General features: G+C 42.2%; 1 protein-coding gene across 4 annotated transcripts in view; it reads left to right on the forward strand.

Annotated features, from left to right (window-relative positions):
- The window catches only part of ODAD2 (outer dynein arm docking complex subunit 2), a 148,674-nt gene extending 138,934 nt beyond the window's left edge, over positions 1–9,740 (forward strand). For all 4 annotated transcript variants that reach the window (XM_020895735.2, XM_070472174.1, XM_020895740.2 and 1 more), the window contains one exon: positions 9,251–9,740. In XM_020895735.2, coding sequence (XP_020751394.2) covers positions 9,251–9,364 — 114 coding nt within the window. In that variant the 3' untranslated portion in view covers positions 9,365–9,740. The remainder of the gene's footprint in view (positions 1–9,250) is intronic.
- Positions 9,741–11,264: the final 1,524 nt, after the last annotated feature.

An 11,264-nucleotide genomic window follows, 5' to 3' on the forward strand; every position in this document is an offset into this window, starting at 1 on the left:
TGGGCCAAAAGACTCTTTCACTTAAGGTTATTTCCCAAGAAATTAGTCATTTATTTTCAACCTTATGAGCTTAGTTCCAATTTAGTAGGAGCAGGGAAAGCTATTTCTTTGACACTGAAGAAGAAAAATTGTGGCTCTTTCCTCCAGGCTTGTGCTTTATTTTTCCATATTAATCTGCTTCTGAAAGTTAAAAAGAAATCAAAATAAAGTTGGGAAAGTGGTTTAACTAAAGGTTTTTTCCCCTCTTCAAATCTTTGGCTTCGTTTCTTTTGGATATCTTTCCGTGTTTACTCCTATGAGGAATGAATTCCAAACCCAATAAGGTATTTTTAAATACTAACATGTTTTTAGTTTTGAATTCCTTCTAATAATGTGCCAGTGTTTTAGAGATACACATAAATGCAAACAAGATAACATTAAGAATTTAGACTGACTGTAAAACACAGGAGACGAGGGTTCAAACCCTGGGTCGGGAAGTCCCTCTGGAGGAGGAAATGGCAACCCACTCCAGTATTCTTGCCTGGAGAATCCCGTGGACAGAAGAGCCTGGTGGGCTACAGTCCATAGGGTCTCAAAGAGTTGGACATGACTTAGCAACTGAACAACAACATGTTGGGTTTTTTTGGTAACTTTAAACTTTTTATTTTGTTTTGGGGTATGGCCGATTAAAAATGTTGTGGTGGTTTCAGGTGAACATCAAAGGGACTCAGCCATATGTATACATGTGTCCATTCTTATCAAACCCATCTCCCATCCAGGCTGCCTCATAATATTGAATAGAGTTCCATGTGCTATACAATAAGTCCTTGAACAGCAACAATGTTATGGAATATTGTGGACTATATTGTTATGTTGTTGTGGAATATATTGTTATGGAATATTTTTATCCATTTTAATATATCTATATTTAGATGATTCTTGGCCTGGCTTTATTCTTAAACAATTTAGAATTCTTACTTAGCTTGATGAGATTCAGTTTTATAGATTTATCTCAGATTTTATAAATTCTTACCATTTCCTAGACCAAAGTTGTAAACCAAAACAAAATTCTTCCATTGAAAATGCCTTTATATAATTAAGGTAATTGTTTTCTATTGAGGAGTGCATGTCTCTTATTGTTTTAAAATACTTCTACATGATATTATAAATTATAAGGCTATGTGTTAAGTAACTAGGCCTTTGGTGGTGATCAGTTTGTATTGTATACAGGCATTGAATTATAATGTACACCTGAAACTACCTCAGCTTCCCACACCTACAGATTCACCTGTAGCTATGTTCAGTGTGAACATCTCTCTGGCATTTCAGCATTTCTTCTCCAGGCTGTTCCCACCCACTGCACTCATGATCCCATTTTGTCTTTTTCAGAAGCTTGGAAATTCTGACTTTAGCTGTTTCCTCTAACTTCTGCATATTCAGTCTTTGTCATGTTTTATTGAAAGACTGGTATATAGCATTAGGTTTCAGGTGTACATAATTCAACATCTGTATACAATAAAAAGAGGTCATTACCAAACGCCTAGCTGCAGTCCATCATCAAACAACTGACCCACTTCACCCATTTCACACACCTCCTAACCCCCTTCTCCTCTGGTGATCACCAATCTCTTCTCTATATTTATGAGTTTTTGTTTGTTCATTCTTATTTTAGATTCCACGTTCATGAAATCATATGGTCTTTGTCTTCCTCTGACTTATTTCACTTGACATAATACCTTCAGGGCCCATCTGTGTTACAACAAATGGCAAAACTTCATTCTTTATTATGCTTGAGTAGTATTCCTGTATGTGTATGTGTGTGGTGTGGTGTGTTTCTGGGCACAGAAACTCTGTAGTGCAAGGCTCATGAAAAGACAACTTGAGAAATCAGAGGCCAAGCCTACTCCAGTGTGAAGGATTGTTTGTCTATGCAGAAAGGGCACTAGATGGAACCAACAGACCCCTCCCAAACTGTGTGGATGTGGATCTCAGATCACAGGGCATGCACTCCTGTTTCCTGGAGGCAAGGGCAAACTCCTTGCTTCACTTCACCGACCAAAGACAATCAAAGGTTTGCCCCCACCATCAAATGTAAAATGTGTTTTGAGGCCGATGGCTCTGGGGAGCTGCCATATGAAATGAATTACCAAGGCTCTGTGTGGGGGTGGGGGTCCACTGGGAGCCTCTGCAGCAGTGCCCAGCCGCCTGGACATCCTGGGGGCCCCAGGGCCTGCAGGACATGATCCAAAGGCCTTGCTCATTCCCAGGTCATGCAAACCTCACCTTGTTGCCTGGTGAACAGACAACAGAAGATGGGTTCAGATCAGCTCTAGGAATGCCAGGACTGCCTGGAAAACCTGCTGAGCTCAGTGTGCATGCAGGTATTTCAGGGTTCCTCTGGCTCTAATGAGCACTCCTATTTCCAATCTGGGTTTGCCCAAACAATGTCAAGTCAAACCACAAGAAAATCTGTTATCACTCAAATTGGTACATACTTTTCATGCAACTGAAATATTATATAAAAGTCATGAACTGTTAGATGTAAAAGCAGAAATTGGACGCAGACACGGGTTCCCTTGCTACCTCTGTCTCGCCTTCCAAGGGCGATGTGAAGTTCGGGTCACAGCTGTGTTCCAAGGGTTTGTGCCTGTGATCAAAGCCTCTGCCACTGGAGGAAGCGCTCACGTGAGCCCAGTCTGCAGACCACTCTCATTGCCCCTCCCCTTGTTCTTGTTCACGCCAACACTGTAAAAAGTTATGTGTTTGAATGATGTTTTAAAGCGCTCTGTGCAATTAAGTTCTGAAGCAAGGGAGGTGGTTTTCCTTCAGCACATATATGAAACTGCCAATAAATGTAAGACCTGGGTGTGTCTGGGGGAGGGGGAGGTGAAAACGAGGAAAGTTTCTGAAAGGAACAAACACTTCAAAAAAGTAAACCTGAGGTGTTTTTCCTCCTCATAAGATTTTAAATGTTTTTATAGTTGGAGAAAGTCTACAAATCAAAAAATATATACCAGAAAAAAATGCATACCACTTCCATAATCACTTGTACCCAATTTGCATCTCTCCTTCCTAAAGAAGCTTCCCTGATAACTCAGTTGGTAAAGAATTCACCTGCAATGCAGGAGACCGTGGTTCAATTCCTGGGTTGGGAAGATCCACCAGAGAAGAGGTCAGTTACCCACTCCAGTATTCTTGGGCTTCCCTTGTGACTCAGCTGATAAAGAATCTGCCTGCAATGTGGGAGACCTGGGTTCGATCCCTGGGTTTGGAAGATCCCCTGGAAAACGGAAAGGGTACCCACTCCAGTATTCTGGCCTGGAGTATTCCATGGCCTGTATAGTCCATGGGGTCACAAAGAGTCAGATACGACCGAGCAACTTTCACTTTCTAAGGAAAGCACTCTTGTTAAGTAATGATCGCAGAGAATTTCATATCACCTTTTTGCCATGTGTGTTAGTGATTTGAAAACATGGTGCTCCTTACTTTCTGTTAGCTGCCCTTCAAATGCAAGATTTTTTACTGGTGTGGGTGGTCTAGCCCTTCTCCAGGGAATCTTCCCGACCCAGGAATTGAACTGGAGTCTCCTGCACTGCAGGTGTATTCTTTACCACCTGAGCTACCAGGGAAGCCCTCTTCCTAAGGAAAACACTCCTGTTAATTAATGATTGCAAAGAATTGCATACCACCTTTCCCTTGCCATGTGTGTTAGTCATGCTGTTCCTTACTTTCTGTTAGCTGCCCTTCAAATGCAAGATTTTGCCCTAAGTTTCCATTATGTGGCTCTTTAGAGCCATTTGAAAGCATTCCTCTGGGTGGCCTAGTTTGCTTGTGAAGCTCCTAAGAGAAATAAAAGCCTCTATTCCTGAACCTGATTGGAAACCAAGACACATACCCAGCACATGTTGTTCAGAGAGTGGTTTGGGAAAGGTGACACATCCTTAAACAATTTGTGAAGCAGCGTTAGTTGCACAGCCTCTGGGTGTATTAACAATGCAGTGAGTAGCATTTATTGAGAGCAAAATAAAGTTCAGGGAAAGTAAATTCACAGAGCAGCAGCACCAAAAGAGGGCCCTAGCAGTGCCTCTCAGGTGTCAAGCCCTTCATACCTCTGTGTTTTGTCACTTAGTCATGTCCAACTCTTTGCGATCCTATGGACTCTAGCCTGCCAGGCTCCTCTGTCCGTGGGATTCTCCAGGCAAGAATGCTGGAGTGGGTTGTCATGCCCTTCTCCAGGCCTCTAGCACGCAGAAAATTTTACACTTCCATTCTCTGTACCCTTGATTGAGAATGTTCCTGGCTGAGGAAAATGGCCAGACCAGGATAAAATTAACCAATAAAGAAAGAATTCCAGTGCCTGGCACAGAGTAAGCTTGGTAGCTAATAAAATCATTGCACGTTGTACAAATGTTAGGTAAGCTGTGGCCTGAGGCCAATGAGTCACTGAAGTTCTGTTTAAGGAAGCCGCTCTCACTGCCCACCACACGTACCTTTCTAAGCCATACTTTTCTCCTTTCATCTATTTTTAAAACTTTCAACCCTTGTCTACCTTTTAGTCATTTAAAGTCTGGACTGCTGGACTCTACTGATCAAGCTTTTAGGCTAAACATTCACTAACCACCATTATTGGATGTGGAAAGAAGCCTCATGGTTAGTGCAAGAAACTTAGGGAAAGTTAACTCCACAAAGAGTAGGAGTCATTTTGATGAACTCAGGACTATAAGTTAGGTAACAATGTTGTTTATGGAGTTGAGTCATAAAAGGCACTGGCATTGAGGAAACACTGGATTCTGACATAATGTGTGTGACAGTCCGGTGCACGCGCCTCCAGAAATCCTGTCCAGGAGACTCCAGGGACAGCCAGCAAGCACATCGCGGGCTCCATCACAGACCCAGGTGCCCACAGCATGCCAGACGTTTCACACGTACCCTTCATTGGTTTATGTAATATGAAATTATGTAACTGGCATCAAGGGCTTGGGAATAAATGCCTCTGACGCTTGGAAATCTGGAGAGGGAACCACAGAACCACTACCAGGTCTGGGGGGTGGGGGGAGGAGAGGCAAAACAGTGGTTTATTTCTGACAGGCATCAGCCAGAGGGGCTGCTTTCTAAGGGAGTCTGCAAGGCAGCGGGGGCAATGGTGATGCCACGTGAAGCCTGGACCATGGGTACCCCGGGAGCAAAGTGCTGATGGGGGCCGACTGATCCCAGGGCCAAAACTGCTCCCTCGTCCCTCTCACACTAACCCTCAAACTACCCGGGGCTGGGCTCCAAAGAGTAAATGCCAGAACCAGACTTTAGACCTGGTGAAGTCATCACTCTGATAATGGATAGCATTTATGGAGCACTTAACCTTGTCCTGGGCCCTGGGTTTATGGGATTCGAATGTGTAACCTGTATAGAGCCAAGCTCCTCATGGTCCATTCGTGACTGGGACGTGAAGTCCTAGACACAGAAGCCTGGCAGGCAAGGAGCAAGTGAAAGTAATTGTTACCCTCGTCTTTGAAGCTAAGAGCACAAGTATGTACTGGGAAGCTCTTTAAAAATCTCCTACCTTTGCTCCACTCAGCATTCCCTCTCTCTGAAGTTGCTCCCAAAATAACCCCCGTACTCCCAAGCTCTCTTCAAAACAGGGTGGGAGGGAGCTCTTTCCTCCCTTCGCCTCCCTCCTCTGCTTCCCCACCTGTGGTTCTCTCCTCTCCCACAAGGAATCCTCTGCCCTTGCCGGGATAAACTTCCCCTGCCTCCGCTTCTTTACATGTTTGAGTTTTCCTTTCATACGCGGCACACTTGGATCCACAGAAGGCTCAGGAAACAATCACACCAAACGGGACGGGGGAAGGGGGCAGATAGAAAGATCAGAAGATATAAAGAGAGAGAGCCCGTGAACACAGGTGGAAAAGCATTTCTATTAAAGATGTGTGCTGTCTCATTTCATCTTCCCAATGACCCTCAGATGACCCATCTTCCCATTAAACACTTGAGAAGGCAGAACCAAAAGTTTCCATAACTTGTCCAGTAAGTGGATGAATCAGGATACAAATCCATGCAGCTATGATCTCAGCACCTATGACTTTGACCTCTATTTGATGCACCCTTTTCCATAGAGGAGCTGAATAGCATAAGGCAGCTGTCTAGTTCCTTACTCAGGTAGTTGGGTTCACCACCTAAGTAGTGAACTCCATTTCACCTCTCCCCAGGTTTAAAAACAACAACAACAACAAAAACTATTGAAGGAGAGACAGAGGCTAGAGCAGAGCAAGGTAGGCTGGCCCTGGGAGGGAGGCATTACGTGAATTCTCTGTAGACGGTCTTTGCAAATCTCTTTCCCTTCAACTTCTTACACAACATATGCCAGGCAGTTGGACACTAGACTATTTCTACATCCCATTTGCTTGTGGAAATCAAGCTTTTAATGTAGCATCATGCATGTGTGTTCCATCATGTCCCAAGCTTTGCGACCCCATGGACTGGGGCCTGCCAGGCTTCTCCATCAATGGAATTTCCCAAGCAAGAATACTGGAGTGGGTTGCTATTTCCTACTCCAGGGGATCATCTCAACCCAGGGATCAAACCTGTGGCTCTTGTGTCTCCTGCATCTCCTGCATTGGCAGGTGGATTCTTTACCACTGGCACCACCTGGGAAGCCCCAAGATGTAGGGAGGTTTGCAGACTTGGTTGGAACAACTCCTGTCTAATGACTTCCGGCAAGCTTGTAAAGGAGCCCTTACAAGTTGTCTGCTGAGGAAGAGTTGGCAATTAGAAAAGAAGGAGGATTTTTAAATAGGCATTGAGAATAACAAGGAAGTAACCTAATTAGAGAGAGACATACTTAGATTGCTGGGGAATGAGAAAACCCAACTGAGGTTGGATTTATGATGAATTCATTTGCCTTGTTGTGCACATATCATCCCCAGTAGGGCTTGATAAGCTGAGGGCATGGGGAAGACAGAGTTGATTATGGTTTTGTTGGATGGATGTCATGAGGAGGTTTAAGAAACTGGTAAGAGAATGAGAAGATGGACTGTGGAATCTAAACTGATCATGGGAGGAAGTGAAGACAGGATATGATTTAAGGAAAAGCATACAGGCCAATAGACTGGAGGTCATGATGAGAACAAACAAGTTCAGTGGCCAAATCAGAGGGGAAGACGTTGTTGTAAGAAAATTTGGAGGCTAGTCTGTTCAGAGTGCTGAAAAATAAGAATCAGGGTGTGACTCTGGCAGTGGGAGCTCAAATGTGGTGAAGACCATTGACAGGTGGGGGGTCAAGAAACAGAGAGGCCAGACAGCCTTCAATACCCTAGCCTGACCAAGGTTGTCTCATATACAACCTCCTAAACATTTCATATTTTGCTTTCTTATTTAAATCATCAGTCTACCTGGGATGTATATTTATGTGTGATATGAAAGTACCATTTTTATTTTCTTCCATTTGGATATCCAACTGTCCTTGGGCCATGTGTTGAATAACTTAGTTCCTAAATACCCCTAGAATTCCTTCCGCCTATGCTATTACTGATTTTGCTTCACTCAGTCCATATCACTCTGGGCTGATGTACTATAGGACCCATCAATCTTCCCCCTCCACAGTCCATAAAATTTATCTTTCTAAAATACAAATATGATCACATCACTCTCCCGATTAAACTGCTTCAATAACTTCCTTTCATTCCCTGCAGAATAAAAGCCAAGCTCCTAAGCCTGTCATATTTAAGATGTTTCACAATATTCTTATTTACAATATTTCTTTGCTTATCAAGACATCCTCATTCTATGGCATTATCCACATTTGTGAAAGTGACTCATTCATGTCTGACTCTTTGCAACCCCATGGACTGTGCATCCATGGAATTCTCCAGGCCAAAATACTGGAGTGGGTACCCTTTCCCTTCTCCAGGGGATCTTCCCAACCCAGGTTTTGAACCCAGGTCTCCCACATTGCAGGTGGATTCTTTACCAGCTGAGCCACAAGCTGGTAGAGTCCAAAATGGTTAATTCAAATTACATTTTAAGTCTTTTATCAGAACTATTAGATAGACTTATAATTGATAGATCTTAAAAGTTCTAATTAAATTATTTGATATTTATTTGGCATCTACCCTGTATCAAGCAGTATATAGTAGATTCTGTATTTATTCTCTCTCTATATATATAGTATATAGTATATAAGATTCTTCCAGAGTTTACAATCTAAAGGAGCACAAAAAGCATGAATACAGATATCTGTGGAAAAGGGAAGAATGTAAATGTAGCAACAGACATTTGAGTAAATGACTATGAGAGCTCCGATGAGGGAGAATTGGCACTTTGTTTGGCAGAAATCGGTGGAGGCTTTGTAGAAAAGTTGATTGGATCATGAAAGGTGGATAACAGAAAGTTAGAGGAGACAGGAGGGCATTTTAGGTAGAGTAGTGGCACTGATCAAGGCAAGAGAAATGGGAAAGTGTGACCTTGGAGTACAGGATGACATGGAGAAAGATGAACAGCCAGAAAGGTAAGCTGAGGCCAGAGCACAGAAATCCTTCAAGGACAGGTTAGGAGACTGGACTCTAGTTAGTTGCCCTAGAGTCAATGAAAGTCTCTATTAAGGGACTGACCTACCTAGGTCATGACATAGTGGGGCAGACTGGAATGAAGAGAGATTCAATCTAAGAGGATACACCAACAGTCTAGGCATGACATGCTGTTGGCTTGTCCCAGGAGGCAGAAAAGCTACAGTGAATACAAGAGAAATTCCAAAGCAGGAAAAGTCAGATGACCAAAGAAAGAAGGGAGAAACAGGTCTCAGTTCAGTTTACTTGCTCAGTCGTGTCTGACTCTGCGACCCCATGGACTGCAGCATGCCAGGTTTCCCTGTCCATCACTAACTCCTGGAGCTTGCTTGTCCAAACTCATGCTCATTGAGTCAGTGATGCTGTCCAACCATCTCATCCTCTGTCCCCTTCTCTTCCTGCCTTCAGTCTTTCCCAGCATTGGGGTATTTTCCAATTAGCCAGTTCTTTGCATCAGGTGGCCAAAGTATTGGAGCTTCAGTCTTGCTCAGCTCTAAAAGATAAAAAGATGAGAATTTCATGAGAGATTCCTGCATCTGATTAAATACCATTTATATTTACCTTTGCCGCCATGAAATTTCTAGGATTTTTTTGTGTGTGTGACTTAAAAAATATTTCACATTTAATGTTATTTCCATAGCCTGACTTTACAGGTTTAGATTAATGTTTTTATCCTTGTTTCCCTCCTCCCCCTCTCCCTCCATGTGTGGCAGCTTCTACTGGACATGGTTGGGTCACCTGATGAGGAACTCCAGGAAGCTGCTGCAGGTTGTATATCCAACATTCGCAGGTTGGCTCTTGCTATCGAAAAGGCGAGATACAGTTGAACCTGAATGGACATGACAGCTACCAAATTTTACATGACACTGTACATGTCACTCCCAGAGCCATGAAGCCTAAATTGGGAAACACTTCATAGCAGATCCTTTAGAAACAAATGTCTGACTGAAAACACAGGAAGTTAGAAATGCAGAGAATGTGGTTCATCCCAAAATTGTATGGGTATTTTTGTTCTAATTTAGGGATATGCCCTGTGGTGACACATAAACCCAATATATTTGTGATAATTTTTCAGGAATTTGAGAATATATATACATGTATACAGCTGTATATATGTATACAAATATATATATATACTTGCATATACATAAATATATTTCAGTGATGCTTTTATATTTGTGGTGATTTTAATAAAAGATATGGTCTTCCCGTTGTGTGTATTTATAGTCATCCATGAATGTCTTTAGAACTCCCTTTCTGTTAAACCAATCTAACTGTCCTGTCACTATAGTTTTGTTTGTTTGATCACTTGCAACCCACAGGAGAGCTCTGAGATGTGCTGACTTCACAAACGGTTATGGAACAGAATTCAGAGTTCAGCAGCTGGGTTGAGAGAGAACGTCCTGAGGTCATTCTAAGTTTCTCCTAAAGCTATCAAACATCTGAGAAGACAACGTATAACTGTCACTGTACCAGATAACACAAATCACAAAAACATAAGCACTGAGTGAGATTTTCACTTTTGAGTTTCCCAGGCATAAACAGTGAAATGTTTTATTTCCCTCACAGGATACACCAACACTTTTATTGAAAGAATTAATCTGTGCTGATGTAAGCACACCTCACAACACAAGGATAATATTGCTTCACATAAACTTGCTTGGAGTTTCTGAACTTGTTTTCAGAATACAAAGTACTTTTTAAAAAGTGGCTACAAAGGATTAATAGCATTTTATCAAGTTATAGAAACATGAGAAGCCACTTAAAAGAATCACATATGTAACCTTGGTGTGCTACAATGTTTGGGAACTAACTGTCCCCCCATCTAGAACTAGCTAGAAAAACAGCTTCATGTACATCTGCTCAGTAAACCGACAATCTCATGCTTTAAAGAGCAGGCGAAGTTTTATTGAAAAATATTAAGTACTGTGTATGTTTGTCATAATTTGGAGAAGATTGTAAACTTAATTGAATTAAATGTAAATAATTTGTATGAAATGAAAACCCCATACAGGATGAAAATTACCCTGGTGATAGACTCTCTGATAAAAAGGTAAGGCAGTTCTGAGAATTTTAAGGTTTTGTAAAACACCAATTCATCTTTATTGCTTTTCAAAGGAGGTTGTAAAAGAGGATAATAGTAACAAGGAAATGATATCAATGCTAACAAAGAATTGAATTTAAATAATAGTGTAAATCCTCAAATGCATGTCCGACTCTTTGTGACCCCATAGACTATAGCCGGCCAGGCGGCTCTGTCCTTGGGCATTCTCCAGGCAGGAGTACTGGAGTGGGTCGCCATGCCCTCCTCCGGGGGACCTTCCTGACCCGGGGATCGAACCTAGATCTCCTGCATAGCAGGCAGATTCTTTATTATCTAAGCCACCAAGGAAGCCCTTTAAATAATAGTGTAAATCCTCAAACTCTCAACAGTAGGTATTATTAAAGACACTGGTTAGCTGTGTTTCACTAATATTAAAAACACATCTAGAAATCATGGATTATGACAGTTATAGAAAATGAATAAATATATTATTGTTACATTATTATTAAAGGAAGCTTTCTCCATCATCTTAAGATTGTTACATATTCTTGGAGTTAGAGGGTCCTGAGAGCTTCCTGAAGAATCCCACAGACAGAGGAGCCTGGAGGGCTACATTCCATAGGGTCGCAAAGAGTCAGGCTCGACTGAAGCAACTTAGCATGCATGCATGAGAGGGGAAGGAA

Source organism: Odocoileus virginianus, chromosome 9 (assembly GCF_023699985.2).
Source record: "Odocoileus virginianus isolate 20LAN1187 ecotype Illinois chromosome 9, Ovbor_1.2, whole genome shotgun sequence".
NCBI classification, from domain to species: domain Eukaryota; kingdom Metazoa; phylum Chordata; class Mammalia; order Artiodactyla; family Cervidae; genus Odocoileus; species Odocoileus virginianus.